Genomic DNA, 25,423 nt, shown 5'->3' with positions numbered 1-25,423 from the left:
GCAAGACTAGCTTTTATATAAAGAGCATGTCTCCCCCCTCAATATAGCCACTGTTTCAAACAAAACATCTGCAATCAACATTGGCTGGCTTCCCACCACTAGGTGCATTTCTAATGTGCTTTTCATTTATCTTTTTATTATGTATTCTAGGGGGCTTTATATAGTAAGGGATGGCATATGAAATACGAGGCTAAATGTTCCCTTATGTATTGTGTGTAGCAGGGATAGGGATAGCTTTCTAAAGAGCCAGAAAATAACCTCCCCATATCAAAGAATATGGAAGCTCTGATTTTTAATCCAGCAAATAGAATTGCAGGGTAATAAAAAGAGTTTTGCATCTTTAATTCTCTAAACAACGACCTTTTTCTTTGGTTTCAGAGATAGTGCTCGACTTGGTAGGATCAACGGGAAATGATAGCCATTCTCAACTTGAACTTTCTCTTTCCTTCGATCTCATAATAGCATACTAGGTAATCAATTGGGAAATTTAATCCGTACTACCTAGCTTTGGTCCCTCCTCCCAGGCCTTTTAAGCCAGGCTGTCATATCTCTAAACCCTACCAGATCATTTCATAATGGTAAGTCTAAATTATTTGTGGGATGCCTTTTGTTTTGGTCTCCCCATTGCCTTAAATAATAACTCTTTGTATTAGTCCCTAGCCTACCTCCCAGTTTTGCCAAACCACACCTTCCCTTACCAGGGTGGCACTTATAGGCCTCCAAGTGGACACAAAACTGAAAATTTTACCTAAAGAGTGATCATCAGTGAACAAGTGGTTTTCACAAGAGTCAGCTGCAGGCTCCGTGTTAAATATACACAACTGGCTGACAAAGAGAGACCTCGCAAAACTGCTTGGGAAAGGTAATGATATTTAGCCATTTGAGGGAAATACTAAGAATTCTAAAGAATCTTAATATAAATAGAAGACATACCATTTTGTTGGGTCAAATTGCAACATGACAGATATGGACACATGTGTTTATTTGTGACAGAGAAAATCAGATTATACAAACATCATGGGCATCCCCCAGCAACATGAAAAAATTAGCTCTGGTGCAAATTGGCCATGAATTAGTAAAGCTGCATTTTTATTAGAAAAAAAGAACTTTGATACTGATATCATACATAAAGCAGCAATATAAGATACAGTGCTCGTTAGCTATGGTTCTTAACACATTTCACACCAGGATGACTACTGTACCCACTTCTGAGCTCCACAACCAAAATTATATGTGAAAGCATCAAAAATGTTCAGAGGAAAGCCACCAAGATTATCCAAGTTTTGGAAAATAAGACCTTCGAGAGAAGGTCAAAAGATTGGGGATTATTCTGGATGAGAAACGATTTCAAGATGATCTATGAGTATTTTAAGTTTCTTACTAGAGAACAGTTGATAAGCATTTTTATCTATCACTACTAAAGGCAGAAAAGAAGGGAAAAGGCTGAAAGTGAAACACAAAGGATTTAGGTTTGAAAGGAGAAATGTTGGCTGAAGAGGGCTGTCGACCATTTGAAAGGGTTATTTTGTCTCCCATTTAAAACCTGGGTGGGATCTCTGTAACTTGGACTGGATGTGTGTGCTCTTATTTAAAAGCCAGGCATATACTAGCAGTTCCTCTTACTAGGATAGTCTATATAATGAGCTATTTCCTTGTTTAGAGACACTTTATTGAAGGAGTTAAAAAACGATTTTATCCATTTAGTTTTATACTCTGACTTTGAACAAGACTAGAAGGAATTTGTAACATGGATGAACATACAGTAATTCCCCTACATACATACGAACGAGTTCCATTCTGGGAACACGTTCGTTAAGTCCAATTTTGCTCCTAAGTCCAGCAAAGTTAGCCTAGGTACCCGATGAACACAATCGGCTATATAAGACTGTACTGTAATAGGTTTATAATACTTTTCACACAAATAATACATAAAAAACAAACACAAAAAATAGAAACATTTTTAATCTTACAGTACAGTACCTTGAAAAGTACAGCAGTACAGTCCAACAGCTGGCATACAGGGGCTGGCATCGAGTGAACAGGCAAGAAGAGTTACTGACTGGAGGAGGGAGAGGAGGTGGGAGATGGTAGAGCTGAGGGATAGTTCAGCAATAGGAGACGGAAGGCAAGCTGCAATTTCACTCACTCCTGACGTTGATGGTACAGCATCTGGTTCCTTGCTGGGTTCAATTCTATCTACCCTCTTGAAAAAACGATCCATTGATGTCTGGGTAGTATCTCTTTTTTTCTCATCACAGATGACACAGTAGCACTGGATTGCATTCTGAACGGCTGCTGCAACCTTCATGTACCGTTCTACGTTTGGGTCCTGTTCCTCAAAAGCTAACAGTGCATGTTCGCGTCTTTGAAAGTTCGTAACTTGAAGGTTTGTATGTAGGGGATTACTGTATTACCATCTGTCATGGCACTTCCTGTGGTTCACTGTGTGTGAAAGAACTAAGTGGATAAATGAAATCCCAAATTTCAGAATCATCAATTCCATCTAGTTGTAACCACAATTGTCTTTTTGAAGGACAAGTGGAAGAGATGGTTTTGAGAGAAGTAAAGACATTAAAGAATAGTTCTTGGGATCATGTAGGACTAATAGAAACTGGTCATTTTGGTTAGAATTCTGTTTTGGTGCTAAAAAGGCAACCCTGAAATGATACTTTATTCAAATGAATCTGGTGGGTTAGGGTAACACATGATCTGTCAATCTAATTTCCTTAATCAATTAACCCTTGCATATCTCACCAACTTCAGATTATATTTAACATTTTAAGTAAGATTTTACACTTAAAATAGAAAGTAAGATCTGGCTTATGATTTCCGTAAGTTGTCTAAGTAACACAATTTAAAGAGTACAGAGTGGTACCTTTACCACCCAGCTGCACAAAATCCAGTTTCTTCAGGTTCCTCACCGTGAACTTTCTTTTAAAGTGTGAATACCTATATTTCCAAGTTCTATTCCAAGGCCATTCAAAATCAGTGTATCTAAAACTCATCTTCTTCCCCAAAAAACTACCAACCGCTCCTGTATTGACTGTCTCCTAAGTGTCTTTGGAGTGGACCTTCTCTCCAGCTCTGCTCTATTGCTTTTAAATCATTCTTTTCAACTGCATCAGCTGGGCTCCCAGCCTTTAGTCTCAGCTGCCTCCACTTTACCTTTCATAAGACCACCAGATTGAACTTCCTGAAATGTAAATCTGATCGTGTCATCCTCTGCCTTGTGATCTTTCAGGGACCCCTCATCATCTAGGGCAGTGATATCCACACCTGATGAATCATTAGAATCACTGTGGAGTTATTAAAATGTATAGATTTTAGGGTATGACAACATACCTACTGAGTCAGAATATCTGATACACACGTATATACACACATATGCATACATAGGTATACACACGCACATATCTATACTTTTAAAGCTCCATAGATTTGGAGACCACTATCCTACACTGGTGTATGGAAACAAGGCGCTTCATCATTGGATTTGAATCTGTAACTCCTCATGTTAATTGAAGTTCCCTTAACCCACTGAAGTCTCTCCCACCTTGAAGTCTTTGCACATACCTGGCATAACTTTCCTTCCTTTTCCTAATCTACTGGAAGCACCTCTACTTCTCAAGACTCAGGCAATTTTTCTCAGAATTTATGGCTGATACTCTCAAAATTAGGCACTCCTTTCTTTCTGCTCTCAAAGTATCTTGTGCATCCTCCGATACATCCCATAACTATGGAGCTGTTTTACCCTCACTTCCCCAACAGACTGCGAGCTACTTGAGGGTAGAAAGTATGTCTTGGAGCTTTGGCATGGTATTTCTTCCTTTGTCTTCATCCCTTTTTTCTCCATGCTCCTGGATGTTGTAACATGATTGGTGTATAGAAATTACTGAATAAGTGTTCCTAGAAGCATAGGGAGGAAGGAAAAATGATGGATAGAGATACTCTTGAGATGATGCCTTGGAAGATAGTGAATTACTAAGTTAGCTCTTCTGCTGATAGAGGAACCCATAGCACTTGGAATCTGGACAGAGCAAAGAATAAGATTAGTTTGGAAGGTATTTAGGAAATGGAGAGGTTTTATTTGAGGGACATAAGGTTGAAATGAGATTTTGGATTTACAACCAAAAAAACAACCTCAAATTAATGGATTTCACAATTTTATATATACACTTAAATATATCTATATATTTTTAATAGGGAAAACAGAATGAAGTAGGTGACTATTTATTTCTCCAAGTAAGATAATAAAGAACAAAACCTATTATCTACCATCATTGTATTTTCATAAAGGCTATTTGTATATCCCCCAAAAGTAGGAAAGGTAAATATCATATTGAAGAACTATTTTTGAATAAGTATAGTTGTGTAAAACATACATAAATATTATCTTTCTTTTTCTTTTTTTTTCTTCATACAAGAGAAGAACTTCATAGATCAGGAATGATCTTCAGACAAGATTTTGGGAGAGGCAGAAAAACTTTCAAAACTTCCCTTATATCCAGAGCAGGGATCTGACATTATCTCCTCAAGGTGAAATAACCTTGAATGGCCTGACATTTGCACAATGGCTTTCTTTTTGATCTGTCTGTAGTTCCAACTAATTACTTGAAAATACCTTTGCTATTTCCCTGCATCTTTCTACCTATATTATTTTATGACAGTCTAATAAGAACTCAGCCTTCCCCACTGACCATATGTAAAATTAGATAAATTGTAATAATCTAGCGGAAATACTAACTTTATGTCAAAAAGTCAGGGTAGAGTTTTGGTGTTATGTGAGATCAAAGAGAAAATAAGACACATATACTAGAAAATTTACCTTCTGGCTTCTTTTGTTAGAGGATTATGGATTCTCATGTGACAGGAGGGAACTAAATTGGGAGGAGAAGAAAGGAAACCATAATGTTGGGTCTTACAAACTCAGTGCAAAGTTTCCCTTCTCTGAATCAGGCTACAGCTGAAGTCAGATAATGTACCCATAAAATTTCTCAAGTTTCTGTAAACAAATATGTCAGTTAGGGGTTGCTTTTGACCACATGTAACAAGAACCTAACCACAGTGACAAGAGGTAACCCAACCACAGTCCACAGCGACAAGATGTCCAGAGGTAAGCTGGATAGTTCAAGTCTGTTCAAATCTCCCATTGGGATTTGTTCCACAAGCTCCCACTTACATTCCAGGTGGGGAGAAGGGACCAATAGAGAGGAAAAAGTGGTGCCTGGATCAGGAAAGGCAAAAGTTATCCCCAGATCTTCCAATGACTCATTTTTGCATCCCATGGTCCAGAACAGTGTCAAATGGCCATCCCTGGATACAAAAGAATCCACGAAAGGAAAATGTTTGCTTTGGCATGTCACTGCCCTGTATGCTGTTAGTAAGAATGAGGGGGAAAAGGGCACAGACACCTAGCAAGGTCTCCCACAGCAACCAATAGTCTTATGTTTCTTTTTTCCTTAAAAGTCCAAAGAATTTCTAAAGCAGTAATATAACTCTGCACTTTGACGTGAGATGTGTGCCTTACATCCAGAGTGTCATCAAACAGGGTATACTTCTTATTCTCTTCTCTAGGTTTGCTACATTAGCTATAATAATTTAGGGTAAAAATCCCCACATCTCAAGAGTCATATCTGACCCTTTCCCCTTGTTCCCTTTACATTTAGCCAACTGTCATACTTGGTAATTTGTCTCTTTCCTATTGCTTCTCCCCACTACTCCCACTCATCTTTTATTTCCCAATAGCTATTATGCTGTGTAGGTGCTTATCTCTTTCCTTGTATTTTTTTTTTACAAAGTTCTCTTGTCTGAACTATCAACATCCCCTCTTGCCCCTCCCTAGCCCCAATCTTAAACTTTGGCCTTCATTATACCCTATATCTTTTCAAAATCTTTGATCATTTTCTATTGCCTATCAGCTAGATGAGTCACCATGAAACTAAGTGCTTGATGAACTTAAATTGAGAGTGGTCCCTGTAAAGCACCAACATTCCCTCCATCTGCCAATGGTTCTTCAAGACTGAATCAAAATTTCTATCGTGAAGCCTTTTCTAATGCGCCCAGACAGAAGAAACCACTTCTTCCCCAATGTCCCCACAGCACTTTGTGGATAGTTCTGCTTTCTAGGTTATTACCTTCCATGGTTAATAGTCATTGGCTTGTCTTCCCTCAAATGCAAGGATTTTTTATTGTATTCCTCAGGGGACATGGAGGAGACTCTGTTATGCAGTAGGTGTCCAATAAATGTCTGTATGACTGACTATATGAAAATAGTGATTATTGAGTTCCTCTGGCTAAATAACAGAAATGAAGGTTATCCCAGTAAAAATGCTAGGCATATACATGGCAACACACACACACACACACACATACACAAAATATCTGAGATGAAAAAAAGAGAGCAAAAACATGTTTTATCACATAATGTCTCTGACTATGGTCTAGATCCCCAATTTAATTTCCTCTCTGAATTTCAATATTTTGCTTAGAAGGAATTTTCTAGTTTGTTTGTTGAATGTTCACCTGTAATTGTTATTCTTTGCCCCATGTCTACCTATTGGGGCATAAATCACCCCTGATGTTCACCCAGACTGATTAACCTCCATCAGGGCAAATAGCACTAAAGAGGCTCTCATAGAACTTGGAATTCATAAAAATAATAATAGTAAAAATAACCCGAATACTATTACTAGGCGTTATGTTAAGGACTTAACATAGATTGTTTCATTTGATTTTTCAATAAACCCTATGAAGTAGGTATTATTACCCATATTACTGATGAGAAAACAGCTCTTAATGGAACTAAGTAATTTTTTCAAGATTATTGTCACTCTGATGGCAAAGCTGAGCTGCTAACCACTACGTTTATGTCTTAAATGGTTTCAATGGAAAAAAAATAAGGGTTCATTGGGTCTAAGAAAATTGTGTTTTGAGATAAAGAATAACCATATTTACCTAAAAAATAATCAAGGTCTGCATAAACCCGATGATGAGAGTGTAGCATCAGTAAGGTCTTGTCAAATATCCTTAGTGAAGAGTGAGGTAAACTCTTGCAGATATGGGTGATTAAGTCATGGTATCAGCTCTTGACTTTCCCTTCTGTTTCTTCATCCTCTTCTTTTCAATGTCCAACTAATGTCCCCTCCCTCTAAAATGATTTCGTCTACCTTTGCTTTTACACAGCAGCTGTTTGGCCGCTGCAGTTTTCAGGTGAGTACCCTTTTCTGGAACAGTTCACCTTTGTTCACCTTGCAGTGCTTCTCTCTGCATTTTCTCGCAAGCTCTTTATTTTTGGCTTTCTGAGTTTCTAAGATAGTATTTTTCAAAACAAATTTTTTGATTGACACCTACAGTAAGAACTACAGACACACACAAAATACGTGAAACATAACCTACTACTAAATCCACCTGCAATGCTTTCCAGTCTATGAAAGCATGGGTCTACGACTGTACTCAAATAGGGAAAAGTTAATGTAAAGTACACAAAATAGTTAAAATATTAATACAAAAAAGCTAAATAAAATGGTATATGTGGACTGTTTCTTCTACTGAACGTATAGTGTCAATTCGTATTTGCCTCTATTTTCCAAGTAGAGAAGATTAAATGTAGAGACTTGTAAGTGAAATCATACCAAAAACACTAATCAACTCATCAACACAGGTGGTAAGGCATTATAATCAGTTCAAAAGAAGCTCCAATAATTTGTGCATGAAAGAGGATTAGCCGAGTGTCCTAATAGGAAATTTGACTGCATAGATTCAATTCCTTATTTCTTGGGAGATAAAAATCTCTAAATGATCCTATAGCTTATAATAAGATATTAAAATGGCATACCTAAGCTTTCAATAATGTCAGCACATATCAATTTAGGAAAAGCATTGAGTTATGGGAAATTATAACCTATGTGAAAGACTTAGACTTTAAAGAGTTCCATTGATGTAAAAGAAAAGCATGATTATTAAATTATTGGCCAACTGATGGCACTGGTTCAAATTTGAATCATTTAGGTCAGAGTAGCTCACTCTTGTGCCCCAGTCAAAGTTCAGTTAGTCAAAAACACAGATCCTGTAACCACAGCTAGTTGAGAGAAAATTCTCTAATTTTTAAAAGGAATTACACACTATTAAAGTAACCTTAGAAAGATATGAAGCAAAATATAGAAATATTATTTTAAATTAATAATATTTGATGCAACTTTAATTTTTTTTAAGAAATTTCACTCATAGTGAGAATTTCTGTCTGGTTTTAAAGAACTGAAGCTTATTAGATGGGATTTTATTGAAATGTTTAGAAGAATTTGACTAAGATTCTAATCAATGTTTAAATGGTTGGATCTGATTTATTAAATTTACAAGTTTGGCTTATTAGCTGTTTAAATGGTATACAAGTGTTTAGAGAAACTGCATTTGTTAGAGTGGTATATTTAATAAATTGGGCATTAAACAAAGAATAAATAGCAGTGAACATTATATTTTATGCATCAAAGTTTCTCAGGCAGAAAAAATTTAGAAATGCTTAATATGGTTCTACACACATGCAAGGTGCCCAACAGTTGTTTTTTTTTTTTTTACAAAGTTTCCTGGCTCTTTCCATGTAATTTTTATTTCATTTTCAATCCCATATTTTATTTTCACGCATCAGTAACTGCCCCACATGTGGTTTCTATGTCTTCACCGGGCCCCTGCTACTATTCATACTAAACTGAGGATACTCTAAGAATAATAAAGGAATTATAGGTCAAGCTTAACTTTGAGACAACCTAGCAGCTCCACCAAACTTTCTTAGGGATGTTTTAGCAAGTCATGTTGAACTTAACCTAAGGTCTCACACAATTAAAAATTCTTGGGTCTTCCACTGTGCTTCCTAAGTTGAGGAACTGCACATTGTTTATGCAATTGTGTATGACCATGTTCTGCCGTAATCATCACAGCTCTGAACTCTTCAGATTAAGTACTAATTATATACTGAAAATACAGGAACACTTGCGGGGTGGAAATTCCCATTAGGACCACTTAACCTGGAATGATTTAAGTTCGAAAGGATCCCAATACATGGAAGTGGCTGTGGTGATGGCAGCAAGCAGTTGAAGCAATGGAAAGAAGGAGGTCTCAGATTTTTCTGTGGTCGTATGAGAACGCAGGTAATTGCATTTTGCTCTATGTTAAGGATAGCTGCTTTGCCCACTATTGCTTCAACCTGCCATTGTAAATCTGAGACTGGAGAGTTCCTTAATTATTTGGCCACTGATCTGAACCAAGCATCCTCGACACCTTGTGTATTTTAGACAAGTGAACACACAGTTTGACACAGATTGTTATTCTGACTTTCGGTTTGTTTCATATCTTGTGGAAGTAAGTTATAAAATGTCAAAGACAGGTAACACACTAATTTTATTATCTTGACTTCGGAGAGCAGCGGTCTAGCCTCACCTCATCACAGCATGTTTATCCTGCTGCAGACAACTGCAGGTTTCTACTCCTACTCTTAAGTCTATGCTGACTGCCTCTTGTTCCTGATACTGCTCTACTAGGGATCCTCTATTATTCCTGGCTCTGTAGCCTCAAATAAATTTCTTAAAGGTTGAAAGAAGGAGCTCCTAAGTGGATTGCATGTAGGAAAATATGATCACTCTTATTTCCAATTTTCATTTTTAAAGATGGCATTAACTCTGAAATGTTTGGAATTTTTGCTCAAGCACAGATTACTTCTAGTTTTTGGATAGAATATAATAATCATAGTGATGATGATGATGATGATAATGATATTAATAAGAATGAAAACTCTCTGAGAGATAGATCCAGAGTCAGAAAACTTACGTTTAAATCTCACTATTTAGCTGTATGACCTTGGACAAGTTAAGTAAGCTCTCTTTACTTTTATTTAAAATCTGCAAAACGGGGTTAATAGAACCTACATTAGGAGGGTGTTGTGGAAATTACCTGGGCAATGAAAAATCTCATACTACTACTTATACTACTTACTGAATACTTACCATACATACTAGATGGTAAGTGTTCAGTGAGTGTTACCTGTTGTTAGACACTACAGATGATGAGGAATATAATATTACATGTTACAAATGGACAGTTTCATTTTATGTGATTTAAAATCTTTTGCAGAAGCAGGGTTAAAAAAGATTTGGATAATCTATTACCTGCATGCCTCTTGCTCCCATTTTTCTTTGTACTGTGTCCATTAAATTTGGTATAGTTAACGACGACCACCTTGCTAATAAAGCCAAAATATTCTGCAATCTGCTCCACTATGCCAATTTCATGAGTATTCAGCTCCTCAGCCCAGAATACCCATTGTGTAAAAAGTGCAATGAATTCCAATTCACTTTTGATTGCAATGATCTGAACCAAACACGAAACCTACTTGATCAAAGATGATCTGGGCTTTACAATGTTGTGCGTTACGTGATCTGCACGCTGAAAACAGGAGTATCTTTGAATTTCCTTTTCAGAAAACAGAATTCTTTTAATTAACATTTTAAAAAATTTCAGTATGTGTAATTGTTAACACCTGCTATGTGTTGCCAACAGATGTTTCTTACTTACCTAAGGGAACTGTTATAATTATTCTATAAGCTTAGTGAAATGGCATTTACGAAGATAGTTGGGAAACTTTCGTTGGTGACTTTGCATGTAATACTTGGCATTTCTTATAATCTTGTCCCCTATCACTGCTGGTCCCCACACCTCCTCCCCAACCTGGCCCACCAAAGGCAAAAATGTCCTTTTGGGAGGGTACCAAAATGTTTCAAAACTGGTCATGCATATTTTAGTCTTTGTGAAAAGTTCCTGAAATTACGTGTATTCTAAAACATTGGAAAATTTACTTTTAAGTGTTTAGCAGCTAATCCTTCTAATGTTTTAACATGGAAGTCTTACATCTTGATTATAAATGTAAAAAGTATACTTTGTAGAAAGGTAATACCCTTCCAATCGCTTGGCTTCAAAAGAAGCTACAGCAAAAATGAGATTTTTCTTGATTTTCTCCCTGACCATTTATAAGGTTTTATAAGCAGTAGATGTTCAGAATTCTTCATTTATGATACTAATCACACAACTACCTACAGGCACATGTTAAATATGACACTGGTTTCAGCCAAATAATGGGCCAACTGAAAACAATGAATAGAGGCAGCTCCGTTTATAACGGCTGTTTCAACAGAGCGCTACTGTAATCATAGCGATCTGAGGGTGACATTAATTAATTGATGTTCTTTTTTATTATGTGCTATTGAGTTAATGAGTAACCTGTGTGAGATAATTCTCTGAATACATTGATTACTTGAGATATTTTCTGGGGCTTTCATACCAATGACATGCTGAATAGGTAGAAGGTGGTATTTGCTTTTGTGTGCTCATTATTCGTAGGTTTGAGATGAGTACAAACCAGTGCAAAGACTCCCTAAAGTTATCTGACACACAAAGTATCCTAGGTCGGCCTCACAGGAGGCTGAGTGCTCAGGGCAAGGCCTGTCACATAGTAGGTACTTAATAAATGTCATGTGAAATAATAGCCGTATTAAAGCTTTGCTTCCTATTACCTTACATTGCATTAAAATCACATTTAGGAAATATCCGTAATGGCATTTTTAAGAAAAAGTAATAATCAAAGGGCTTTTGCCAAAATTGTATTCTGCGTTAATGGCCTATTACAATAAACATGTACCTTGTTTTTGCAGCTTAGTTGAGTGAACACTAAATATGTTTGGCCAGTATCATTTCTATGAAATTGTTTGACTATCCAGAGAGTGGTTTGCCTAAAGTGATAGTTAAAAAGAAATCACTAGCGTATGGTGTGTTTTACTACAGATGTAATTTTGAGCACCCTGGTTCAGTGAAGGAACAACATTCTTCCTGAAAATGAAGGATTTCGTTGAGTTTTTTGTTTTAATTCATTATGCAGGAACCAGGAGATTGGAAATTTAGTCTGACAAGAGCAACACGGTTGCTTTCAGAAAGATCCCTTAAAATTTGTATAAATGTACAAAATTATACCCAGCAATTGCTACCTTCATTTTTGACAGTTTTATTTTCCCCACAAAAGTAAATAGCAACAAACTACCTAGCTCAGAGATCCTAAATATAATATTTGGAGAATGCATTTGAGGTACTTTGTCTGCTTATGATTTACCTTTTGAAAGTAAATGTCCTTACACACTTTTCTTTTCCTTTTTCATAGTATGCTTTCTAGATATCATCTTAGATTTTGCCCATTAAGTGCAATCAAATAGTGTAATACCCCTTTTATTAAAAACCTAAATCTGAATATTAAAAAAAATGAATGAAAGAATCCAGCAGATATTTATTAAGCAAGATGAAAGTGAAATTACAAACACAGGTCAGCTTTTAAACTCAGCCAGCACTCTAGTGGAGTGCAAGTGCCTGGTCCCTCATCATAGGCAGCCTACATGAGATGCGTGTTGGAAAGGGAGCTTTCGCTGCTTGAGAAATCAATGCTCCATTGGAGATGTTCTACTGGAGGCTTCAGATAACAAGCTAGGTGACGTCAGGGCTACACAACACAAAGAGGAAAGTTGACAACAATTCAGGGACTTTGAGTAGTCGAGACAATTAGCTTAGTACTTCAGTCAAAAATGCTACTATTTATGGGCAATTAGCTGTAAAATGGCCTATTTCTGTCTTGTTCCACCATTTTATGGAGATTAAAGATAATCTAAGGAGATTAAGGTCTTAATCTTTAATCCAGGTGAGTAATTTTGTTTGTAGTAAAAAGCATAAGAATTAATTCCCAAAGGATTAAGCAAAAGACCTTGTTTGGTCTTTGGGTGGCAGGGATAACTGAACAGCTTCAAGAAGCTGAGAGAAGTTTGTTCCCAATTTACAAGTATTTTGACATATTGATAAGCATATGCAAAACCATTTAAATCTAAAAAAGATGATGCAAAAAGACACGGACAATTACATTTTTACATCCACATGAATTTCAAACAACTCTTAATGGGGATTAGCAGGGCTGTGTTAGGAAAACCACTTCTTACATATCTCCCCCCCCCCCTTCCTCCCATTTGTTCTGTTTTGCTATTTTTTGGTTTCGGCTATGCAAGTCTTTTCATGAAATAAATGTAAGGCTCAAAGGCTAAAATGATGTCAATAGTTATTTTGTGGGCCCCAAACTGCTATTTTTGAAACTTTTTTGGGGGTATATCTCAAATTTGGAGGACATGTGACTTGAACACTCAACCATGAAGCATCTGTAAAAATACATATCATTCACTTTTCACAGAACCATTTTCTTAAAAATGAGAGGCAATATCCAGATTCACATGCATGTTCATAGTAAAGCTTTGTTTGAAAACAACTCAAATCCACACCAGCATGTTTTTTTCAGTTTAATATTTTGGCCCCAAACCAAGAATTCAGGTATCACATTTAATTTTTATCTGCAATGCATGTTCGGCAGGACAAAGTATGTATGCAAGTAACACTGGGAAATATTGTCTCTTATACAAGTGATCAAGAAAAAAAAGAAAAAAGCCCACAGCACTAAAAGTTGCTCTAGTAAAAATATGCTTCATTGTTCCTGTTGAGGAATCAGATCTGCTGAAAAGTAGTTTTGAGTACAAAGAGCGGAAGCAAAGAAACAAAGTGTGAGCAACCCCAAAGAAGGGAACACAGTCGCAACTTTATTTCCTTAATTGTAATTTAAATAATCAGTCTCCATAATTTTTGTTTCTAGCAAGCTTTCTTTTTTATCAGCTATCATGTACATAAGGGAATAATCTTTCACCTTTAAAAAAATGGAATGACAGATTTCAGCCCAAGTGTGATAAATTCTGAGCGGGTAATTACTTAGAGAAAGCAATGAGAGTAAGACACATCAAACTTTTAAGGTGTTCACTTTTGAACATTAAAATAAATGGCAGGTAAATACAGAAAAATATATAATCACCAGTTCTCAGCTTTTTATCGATCCCTTTGTTTCTCTTCTTCTAGAAGATTCTGTGAGCACTATCCCGCTCTGATCAAAAGTGACTTCACTCCTCAAATAGGATCATAGATTCCATGTGCATTATCATGGTTTCAGTAGATTCGCACTCAAAACCTTTTGGTGCCAGAAATGTATCAAATCATAAAGTTATTATACGCTTACCTCTTATGGACAGATCTGGGCAAAATTTGTACAAGAAATTTATCATTTTAAAATTATTTCATGTGGTAACCCTTTTTTAAAGTAACCCTTTGGAAAATTTTTACATGATACCCAAAGGCACTAGCTCACATAAGCGGTGAATGGCTGAAGGAAACAAAACAAAGCCATTGACTAGGTAAAGAGCACACACACAAAAAAGGGTATTAAAAGGATAACTGTTAAGCTTTAAAGTTATTCTAAAAATGGCACTTTTCACGTTGGTAAAAAATGAAAGTGCTTTAAGATGAAATTTTTATGCATTTTTTTAAAGCTGATCTTTAACCCCCTGAAAATAGGGGGTGATAATGAGAACACTGATAGACTCTAAATCATTGTGGCAATAAGTGGACGTTGCTAAAATGCTTTGTGTGTCTTTCTTTTTCAGTATTTTTAATGTTGATAGACTTGCTTTATATGTGTATCATTAGTGAGATTTGCTCTTCAATTCTTTACTAGAAAGTTACAGCTCATTTAAAATAGCTGGTAGATACAGAAAGCATAAATATACCGTAAGTTTAAACACTGATTGTACTAAATGCAACAATACAAAGAAGCAAACAGAACACAAATGGTAACACAATAAAACTGTATTACATTTGTGCTTCAAATATTACAATACATTATATACAATAGTCCAAAATAAACATCTCATGCCAAGTGACACAAAAAAAACGAATAGCAAGCAAAAAAATCCAGCAATATGTACATTACTTTTTTCTTTTATAATAAACATTCAACTCTGAACTGGGGCAATTTCACTACATACAGATGCAGTCCGCCTTTTATTCCATATAACCATCCTGCTTTCCTATATCTACGCTATTCAGTTGGTTCCTGTGTCAATTCTTATATACACGTGGAGCAAAAAAGATAAAAGAATGGAGTGCTTTGTATTCTTAATGGGGTGATGTTGATAGATCAGCGAACCTGGGGTGCATAACCTTCTTTCATTAAACCTTCCTCGTAGTCCGTCTGGCAAAGGATCATGTTATTCTTTAGGAAAAATTTGTCTCCGACACAAAATCTGAAAATATTTACAAAAATAAAATGGTTAAGATGACTTCACTCAGATCTACAGATTTGAAGATTTCTTTTCCTAATCATCATTTCATCATTTCAATTTATGGTAATTCCCTGAGTGTGAAAGTTTGGCTTAGAAAATTGCCTTGTTGTCAAAATTAAACCATTCTGGTCATTTAAGGAAATGCTACACATAAAATTTGAAATCCTACTTTTATATATAAAACTCATAAGAACATTGAGGAAAACACCTTGGGCAGCAAAGGTGATTTTTTTTTTACCATATTGGAAAGAAAAAAAACTGATCTATACACTCATTAAAACAATGATAATAATATTTCACGGCAGTGATTATGGAAGCTTTCATCATTGCCCATTTATCCATTTTATAAAAAAAAGTAAAAGGCATTAAAATGAATCAAATGATTAGAAAATAGCCCATTTTAGAGCTTCTCACTTAAAGCTTCCTTTTACTCTGTTATTAAAATGTGATTAAATTCTCAATTTTGAAGTAATTGTTCTGAAGTGAAAGTTATTTTAGCATCAGACTCAGATGCTGGGCCATATTCCTTTGTTTGTGGCAAGTTCACCAACTATGAAGTAGTAAATGTATTTCTTAGAGTACTTCCAATTAAACCAAAGGGAGTAACCTGATGAACTTCTTAATATTGATGTGATAAATAAACTAGTTTCCAGTAGCTAATTATGTATTTTATTCTATAAAGCACTGTTTAATGTGCAAGATTGTAATGTTTTTAATAAGTGCTCTTTTTGTATAATTTCCCAGTGGTGACACTTTGGACACAATTAAGATCAGAAAAAATGCTTGTGCTGTTTCCAGTACATTTAACAATAAAGTAACTCTGGGGAGATTTGTATATATTTTTAATTGTAACAATTTAACCTTCAAATAGCAGTGTCTGGTAGAGTTGACCCAGTAAAACTACTTGTAATTATATAAGTTGACCTCACTGACCTTTGATAGTGGTCTCTCTTTATCAGATAGTCAATTTCAAATGATGTTCAAGCAGAAATCTTAGTGGATAGATTAAATTGTGTCATGAAAGCCACCCTTTAATGTTTTGTGAAGTTGAACGTTTAAATGAGGAGCAGTTGGGCTGATTTACATTTGCAAAGATTGGAATGCTAGACAAACAGCGAACCTATTTATTTTCCAACTGGGTAGCTTTGGAAATTTATCCTTATTCTAGCTAAGTAGATAGAGGGGAAAATAGTGTAATAAAAAAAGTAGATTGAAAAGAATTAGCTTTCCTCTTAAAGGAAGATTGGTCTGTTTATTTGTGGAATTTACTTTTTTTCCCCAGGATTACTGCCTGCTGATGATGCTGATTGAAAGTACAGGCTATGCCCTGATCTTGAAATCCTGCAGCTGTTTGTGGTCAAGGCTATTGCATACAATGAACATTCAAGTTTGGACTTTAAGTATATCTTCTTTTTATTAGTTGCAAACTATAAACTTGAAATATTGTGCTTAAAAAGTGGTGTTTGAATAAACCAGGTTTTGTAGATTATCCTGATCATTAAGATATGTTGAATAAAAGGAAATATTTCTTTTGTTGGGCAGGGCTAAGTAGCCAGATTAGATACTTATCTTTTATGTGAGATTATATAAAGTAGCACGCAGAATATATTTGATTACTGTTCAAATTTTTCACTTTATATTAATGTTGAAATTAATTTGAACTGACTAATAAGCTAATAATAAAATATCCATCAAAAATAAATAATTTTAATTAAATACTCTCATGTTCCAGCTGATGTTATTGAATATTCTTTTCCCCTAAAAATCGACTAAACTGGAAATACTTTTTCAACTCCATACTGTCTAAAATTTTGCTTTAATTTGTTAACAAGCCTCCAAATTCTATTTGCTATCAAATAAAAACGTGTTTTGTTTTTGGGTTTTTTTTGTCATGTTGTGTCATGTCATCCTTACCTTCAGGGGCCTTGAAATTTAGGTAATTTCTATTTGTAGATTAATATAATCAGAGTAATTATAGTGAGAAAAGCACTGAGCCAAGAGCCTGGGGATTTGGTCCTGAGCCCTGTTGCTCTCACCTACTCAGTGCAAGATATAGGGTGTATTTCATACTCTCTCTGAGTCAGTTCTCTGTGGGTAAGATAAAACAACTACATCACTGGATGGTAGGAATGTTAAAATAAGAAGTATATGAAAGGCAGAGAGACATTTGCAATGAATAGGGTTCAAATTCCAACCTTCCATTCACGATATTGAAAATGAAACTTCAGGATTTTTATCTTTAACATCAGTAAGTTCTGTAAGTTGGCAGCAGAGTAGAAATGTAATATGTAAAGCCTTCCCTCAATGTTTGGAATGTAGGTAATTAAAATAATCACCTTTTATAAAGTACTTACCATGTGCTAAGGCTAAGCATGTATATACAGTGATCACATTTATTCCTTAAATCCAGCTGAGAATGTAAATATTAACACTCTTTTTCAGATGAAAAACCTAACACTTCCTCCCAGAATTTTAAAAACCTGCCCAAGTTTCCATAGCTAGAATGTGTATGGTAGAGGAAGGAAAAGCACCCTGGTCTCTTTGGATTCAAGATCCATGCTTTTACAATTCACAATAGCCAAGACATGGAAACCTAACTGTGCTTTCACAGATGAATGGATAAAGAAGATGTGGTGTATACACACACACACACACACACACAATGGAATACTACTCAGCCACAAAAAAGAATGGAATAATGCCATTTGCAGCAATATGGATGGACATAGAGATTTTTTTTTTAATTTTCATTTTTTGTTCATCACGGATTTTTTTTGCATCAATTTTTTAATTAATTAATTTTGGCCATGCCGCATGGCCTGTGGGATCTTAGTTCCCTGACCAGGGATCAAACCCATGCCCCCAGCAGAGGAAGCATGGAGTCTTAACCACTGGACTGCCAGGGAAGTCCCGAAAGATTTTCATACTAAGTGAAGTACGTCTAAAAGAGAAAGACAAATACCATATGATATTACTTACATGTGGAATCTAAAATGTGACACAAATGAACTTATCTAGGAAACAGATTCACAGACATGGAGAACAGACTTGTGGTTCCCAAGGAGAAGGGAGGGGGAGGGAGGGATGGATTGGGAGTTTGGGATTAGCAGGTGCAAACTATTATATATACAATGGATAAACAACAAGGTTCTACTGTATAGCACAGGGAACTATATTCAGTATCCTGTGATAAACCATAATGGAAAAGAATATAAGAAAGAATATATATATATAGTATAAATGAATCACTCCGCTGTACAGCAGAAATTAACACAACATTGTAAATCAACTATACTTCAATTAAAAAAAAACAAATAGGGCTTCCCTGGTGGTGCGGTGGTTGGGAGTCTGCCTGCCAATGCAGGGGACGCGGGTTCGAGCCCTGGGAGGATCCCACATGCCGCGGAGCAACTGGGCCCGTGAGCCACAACTACTGAGCCTGCGCGTCTGGAGGCTGTGCTCCGCAACAAGAGAGGCCGCGATAGTGAGAGGCCCGCGCACCGCGATGAAGAGTGGCCCCCGCTTGCCGCAACTAGAGAAAGCCCTCGCACAGAAACGAAGACCCAACACAGCCAAAAATAAATAAATAAATAAAATAAACTGAGGGATAAAATTATAAAAAAAAAAAAACAAATAAATGACTGAAAGCAATTTTAAAAAAATCCATGCTTTTACCTGGAGGCAGTAAAGCATGAGGCTATGAAGTTATATAGGTTTTTTTGTATTATTATTACTTCTTTACATAGCTTTTCAAAAGAAAGCCTATTATTCAATGAGATGTTTTCAATACAAATGGAATTCATCTAAAATATTCCTACCTAAGATATGTTGTTATTAATATGTTGTCAACTGGATAAAGTACCTTTTATGTGCATATCAATTTCTACTTAAAGGTCAAAATGAAACAGAACATAGGTGAGGAATGTCACACACAAATAACAAACAAAACAGCTTTGAAAGCTATAGTTAAGAACAGATTATGATTGCTTTGCAATTAGGATTGATATCTTCCTTTAAAATGTCCTATATATAAACATGAAGAAATTAGAGGAATAGCAATGCAGATATCGGACACCTAACAAAATGATCTATAACTGTGATTTTGTAAGAAAGGCTAATTTCCAATGTTCTGTAACCAGGTCCTGATGAGATTTAGCATTTCAGAAAAATATTATAAAAATAGTGATGGCCAGAGGATAGCGTATGTATATATAGTAATAGGTCAGGCTAAAATTCTTGAAAATAAACTGATAATCTTCCTTATAAATTAATCTTAATCGCTTGTGATATAGTCAGTTCAATTAATTCTGCCATCATTAAAAAAATATGTTAAGGAATAAAAAGATGCCCAATCAGATTATTAATAAGCCACCTAATCTTAATGTTTTAGAATTAATCATAGATTTAATTTCCAGATATTTTGGAGTAACTCTAGTTGAATTCATATGGTCTTAGAGACTTGAAATGTACAGACAATAATTAAGAAATCATCGCTATAAAATACGGGGCTTAGAGTAGTTTTGAGCGGGTTATCAAATGCCTCTGCTAGGAAGCTTTCATTTGTGACATCCTTTTTAAGAATGAAAATGTTAACTTAGTCATCTTATTTTCCTAAGGTTAGTGACTGCCAATTATAATTAATTTCCATTTCCACAGCACTTTAAAAAGAAAGGGGATCCAGTCCATATTTCCAATGTCTCTACTGTTCTATTTAGCATACTCAGTTACTAAAAGATGGAGATTTTGATACTGTACTTTGTTTTCAGTAAGAAGTGCAGGTTATATACTCACTGTACACTTGTGAACAAATTTACTGTCTTTTCCCAATGCCAGCCCAGTTGTCATCACACAATGCATTCCCAACAATCTTTTCTGTACCAAGTTTCACTACCCACACCCCAAATCCCATTATCAATTATTTAGCATCTACCTTTTTTTAACTCCACTATATCTACTCCCATTTATACCCACTTTGTCAGAAAAGAAAATCTTCATCTTGAAACAGGTCAGGGTCCTCATACTGGCTCTGAATCCAGAGATTAAATCCAGACGGCCTGGGTTCAAATTTTGAATCTACCCTTTTCTATCTGTGTAATCTTGGGCAAGTTATTTAAATTTTCTATACTTCAGCTTCCTCATCTGTAAAATGAGGCTAATAATAGTACCTACTTCTGGGTTATTTTGAGAACTAAATGAGTTAGCACATGTAAAACAGAACGATGTCTTGTGTGTGATCAGCACTGTATAAAAATTTGCTCTCATTATTATTTGCTAACAATAATCTTCTCACTTTTGCTTAGCTGTTCCCTAGCCAGGGATATTTCTCCCTTTTTTCCATCTACTTAAATTCTAAAAATTCTTTTTTTAAGGGAATATAGAAGTAGGGGAGTAAGAGGTACAAGCGATTAGGTATAAAATAAGCTATACGGATATACTGTACAACACGGGGAACATAGCCAATATTTTATAATAACTATAAATGGAGTAAAACCTTTAAAAATTGTGGATATTGTAACCCTGTAACATATAATATTGTACAGCAACTATACTTCAATCAATCAATCAATCAAAATTCTTTAGTTTCCATTCCCTCCATCAGTATTCCCTGACCCCGTCAACTCATTCTGATCTTTCCCAAAGCACTTATTTATTGGTGTGTCATTTACTTTGGCATTTCAAATTTTCTCATGAATGTGTAACAGGTTTCCCACTCTGGGCAGCAGTGCTGAGGTAAATGACCATGAGTTAAATTTCTTTTGAACCCTCTGAAATACCACCATAACCTGTACTACCACTTTGTGGTCCACAAATGTTGGTTAAGACAGACTTATTCTAGAACTGAATAGCCTTAAAGAACAAAGATACTTCCGATGAATAATTTAAATTTGGACTCATGTTGACTTTAGTTCACTGATTTCCTACCTTTACAATTTCCTCTCTCTATCCCCTACTCCTCCATGTCCCTACCAAACTTCCTCTCTAATCTCTGAGCACACTGAGCCACTTTTCATTTCCGGAACACATTACATGCTTTCACACCTCCATGCCTTGCTAGCTGCTCCATCTGTCTGGAAAAATCCTTTCCTCACTGCACCCAGCCTTCCTCACTTCCTCCACCCCCCCACCAGACACCAGTCCTAGAGAGTCCTTTAACACCCAGGACATCAACCCTTTGGTGCTTTCTTAAGACTTCAAGAAGGACAGACCTCTCTTCCCTCAGTATAGATCTGTTTAGCATCGATTACATTCTTCTCTTCTGTGAGTCTTTGATGGCCTGTCTCTCCCTAAGCTCTAAATACCCCTAAGAGAGAAACTGGATTTTATTCACCTCTGTTTCCACAGAGCCTAGTGCAGTGCTTTTTTTCCTTTAATGTTACACAGTTCTACATATTTGAGGCAATTTCATTACAAACAAGCATTTTTTCCCTTCTCTTATAAAACCATCATTTAGTTTCCTAGAATTTTCTAAGGGGGGGCTTACTCATCTTTAAGAAATTAACCTGTTACTCAGAATTTTCCAATTCTGAATGAGATTCAAGTTATCATACAAGATGTTCAAAATAACCTTCTTCAGGTCCTTTCAAAATAGATGGACTTTTAGATTTTAATTCAGGATTCACATTTTTAGCCATACCCTTTTAAAAAGGACAGAGAAGATCACCCATCTTGAAAGTTCATTGTTACTACTATCCTTTTTAAACATTCAGAAATGCTTTAGATCTTAATGATATTGTGATTTAAAAGTTAAGATGAAACGACTTGCTAAATAAAATTCATAAGCATTTATAAAATCATAATTTCAGGGGTTAAGAAAGTTTGCTTAAGGGAAAGTGCCTATAAATTACCTATTGGCCTTGTGTGTCACTTGAAAAGGTGCAATACTAAGACAATGATTTGGCTACTATGAGTAGAGGCTCCTGAGGCAGATGGCTTTATTGGAGAGATTTCCCAAGCAGACGCCAAAGGATAAGGAGAGTCTCCTATATTGAAAACTTCTGGATTCAGAGTAACAAAATTTGTCTGCTTTGCTTGACTGATGAAGATTAGCTGACTTCTTGCATTAAAGAAGTTTGTCTTGTAGGGATGGAAGTGACAAGACGATAACTAAGTGTTAATTGTGCATAACCAGCACTAAAGATATTCAGTCCCATTATGGCATGTAATAAATGAAGCGCACACAGAAATATATTAGGTACTTTAATAATAATACTAGAACAGTATTCTGCAGCAATAAGAATGTGAACAGTTTTAGAGTCAAAATTTAGGAGTGTTTGTCTTACTTGACTGAGTTCCACTGAGGAGAAAGACGTAATTGTGAATGCAACTTTTTATTTCAATGGTGAAATAAAATTGATATACGATTTGTAAATAGTGTTAACGACCTACAATGACTTTGCATCATAATAGAATTTAGGCTGGGTTTAGCACTTGAATGATGTTTTAATTTTCTGTGTAGAACACGGATAAAATAGGTAAGCCTGCCCTAAGAGAAAAATGGACAAAAGGAATAAACAGGCAGTTCCCTAATAGAAGAAATATCAAAGGGTCACTAGTAATCAAATAAATGCTAATTAAAAATGATAATGAGATACCATCTTTCATCCCTCAAGGTGACAAGGATTTCTTTTAAAATAATAATTCCCAGTGTTGGAACTTATGTGAGGGAATGCATTGTTTTTTCTTTTCTGGTGTGAGAATAACGGGTATAACTTTTCCGGAGAGCACTTTGGCAATATATAATGTAAGCCTTTAAACTGTTATATGGTTTGTCTAATTAACTATGCTCCTGTGAATTTAGCCTGACACAGATTTGAGTATTTGTTTATAAAGTCCACATTAGATTGATAATACTGATGATATAAAAACTTGAAGAAACAACCTACACATCTGATGACAGAAGACTGATTTAATAATATATGAAGCTTTATCCATAAAACTGAACACAAGAAAGCTTAAAATATTATAAAAGAATTTTTAAAGGCAGGGAAAAAGGCACCCTATATTAATGAAAATGTCCAAGTAACAAACATTAGGATTCTTCCTTGTTACTTTCCTTTAAGATGCTTAAGTGTGGGTATAATATAAAGTATATGCTATATATCATTTGCCACATATGCACAGAAAAATGTATGGTTAGCCACATACCAAAATATTAAAATAATTTCTTTTAGAACAGTGAGACATGGGACAATGTTATTCTTTATCCCTTTCTATTTTCTAAATTTTCCACTATAAATACGTAATTGTTTATAAGTAGAAAAGCAGTAAATGTTATTGTTGCACAAAGATAACTCTATTGTTAGTAAATGCTATTAGTGGACGAAATGTGGTAAGTAAACAAAAATATTCTAAATTTACTACTAATATACCTTTAAAACATACACACATATAGGCTCATGCATATTAATGAGTCTGTAAGGATGTGTGGACATTTGTGTTCTTGTATTCATATCCTTACATTAAAAACTATGTGCATTTGCTAATTTATTTTTGGCTAAGTGTCACTACAGACTGAATCAACCTACTTTGATTCCAAACATCTATTGGGAAGACTCAAGATGTTACAAGATGACTTCTTGAATTATTTCCTGGGTAAATTATACATTGTGAGGTATACTAGGCCAGATTCTGAACATCTACATTTAGCAGGAGATATCTTATGTAAAAACCAAGTTAGTGAAATATTATATGGTAAAAGTAAATTATAAATATCAAGGTAAAAGAACTAATTTTTGAGAACCTATTGTGTTCCTGGTACTTATAAATAAATTCTTTCATTTAATTTTCAAAATCTGCAGGACAGACGTTAGCGTCTCCATTTTAAGGATGTGCAAACCAAACTCGGAGAAATTAAGTGACTTACGCAAGACTGCACAGCTAGCATATGGTGGGGATGGAATCTGAATCCAGTTCTCACTGTAAACGCCATACTCTTTCTACTACTCTATAGCGCCTCGTAAGAAGATACTGCATTGAACGGCAAAACGGCCAATTATAGTAACTGAGAACTTGACAAAACTAATATTTACTGAATATTTTCCATGTTCAGGTGTTTTCACACCTGTGCTGAATTTATTTTCATTAAAATCCATCAAGTGCAGTAATTTTTGAAATGTATTTTAATGATATGTATATTTTAATATTCTAACATCCTCCGCATTTATTACGTAAAACCGGTATGGTAGTATGTAGCTCACACTAGAATTAAAAGTTATTATTTTTGCTTTGGAAAAATGCAAGGAAGTCATAATACTTTGAGATGAGAGAGTTCTCTGAAATTGACTAATCCAGCTCCCTTATGTTATAAAGGAGAAAACAGAGAACTAAAATAGTTGGTTTATGCTCACACATCTTGTTAGGGAGAGTCCAGACTGGAATTTAGGTTTCAGATTCCCTGCGCAATACTCTTTCCATCGTCCAATGCTGCCTCTCCGATGCTGATAATTGTACCCGACCTCGTTCCCAAAGAGATTTGAAGCAACTTGAAAAGTACGTATATAACAAGGTTAAAATTCAAGATAAGAAATCAAGAGATAGGGCAACTGTAAGTATGAAAAATAAGATGAATACACACTGCCTGCCACAAATTCCTGTGTATTTTCCTCACTGTAAATTTGTTTGCTCACAGAAGTAGTACTAAAAGTAAAGATATTTTAAACTTACTTTTTAAAAGACAGAAAAACTATAAAGAATGAATAAGAAGAGAAAGTCTTCTATAACGTTTTCATATATCTCAGTGTTCATTTCCTATCACATCCTGTTCTATGATGCAGTTCTTTGGGGTAGAAGGGTAGCCTTGAGACCCTTCTCCTTCTCAGTGATATGTTTCTGGCCCTGAATGAATGGTTGCAGGAAACAAAAATGCTGAGATAAGTTGCTTTAAGTAAAGTGTACTAAAATAATTCCTGCCTATTAAATACATAGCCAGCGAAGAGAGATTTACTGTTTTTTTGCAGAATGCAATCTGCTTACCTCTGATTACAAAGCTGACATGCAAAGCAGTCGAGGTGGTAAACATTGTCCTTGGCGCGCATCACCATCTCAAAGGCAGGGATAAGCTTGCTACAAGCAGCACAGTTTCCCGTTACGCCGAAGAGCCTAGAACAAGAAACATTTTTTTCAAACTCTTCCAGGGAAATCTGATTTGGCAACCAGAGAAGACGCTAATAACACCCTGTAAGGCTATCAATACGCAA

At 35.5% G+C, this 25,423-nt stretch overlaps 1 protein-coding gene and 1 long non-coding RNA gene across 5 annotated transcripts in view; one reads left to right on the top strand and one right to left on the bottom strand.

Annotated features, from left to right (window-relative positions):
- Positions 1-2,268: 2,268 nt before the first annotated feature.
- On the top strand, positions 2,269-17,015 carry LOC103002283 (uncharacterized). The gene is made up of 3 exons (XR_452210.2): positions 2,269-2,386; positions 7,183-7,209; positions 16,510-17,015. It is a non-coding gene; the product is annotated as an uncharacterized LOC103002283 (long non-coding RNA).
- Positions 13,324-25,423, bottom strand: part of LMO3 (LIM domain only 3) — a 98,996-nt gene continuing 86,896 nt past the window's right edge. For all 4 annotated transcript variants that reach the window (XM_057556811.1, XM_007194810.2, XM_057556810.1 and 1 more), the window contains 2 exons: positions 25,200-25,325; positions 13,324-15,188 (listed from right to left, as the gene is read on the bottom strand). In XM_057556811.1, the coding sequence (XP_057412794.1) occupies positions 15,083-15,188; positions 25,200-25,325 (232 nt within the window). In that variant the 3' untranslated portion in view covers positions 13,324-15,082. The remainder of the gene's footprint in view (positions 15,189-25,199; positions 25,326-25,423) is intronic.

This window comes from Balaenoptera acutorostrata, chromosome 11, assembly GCF_949987535.1.
Source record: "Balaenoptera acutorostrata chromosome 11, mBalAcu1.1, whole genome shotgun sequence".
Classification (NCBI taxonomy): Eukaryota; Metazoa; Chordata; class Mammalia; order Artiodactyla; family Balaenopteridae; genus Balaenoptera; species Balaenoptera acutorostrata.
This window is presented reverse-complemented; position numbering and strand designations above follow the sequence as displayed.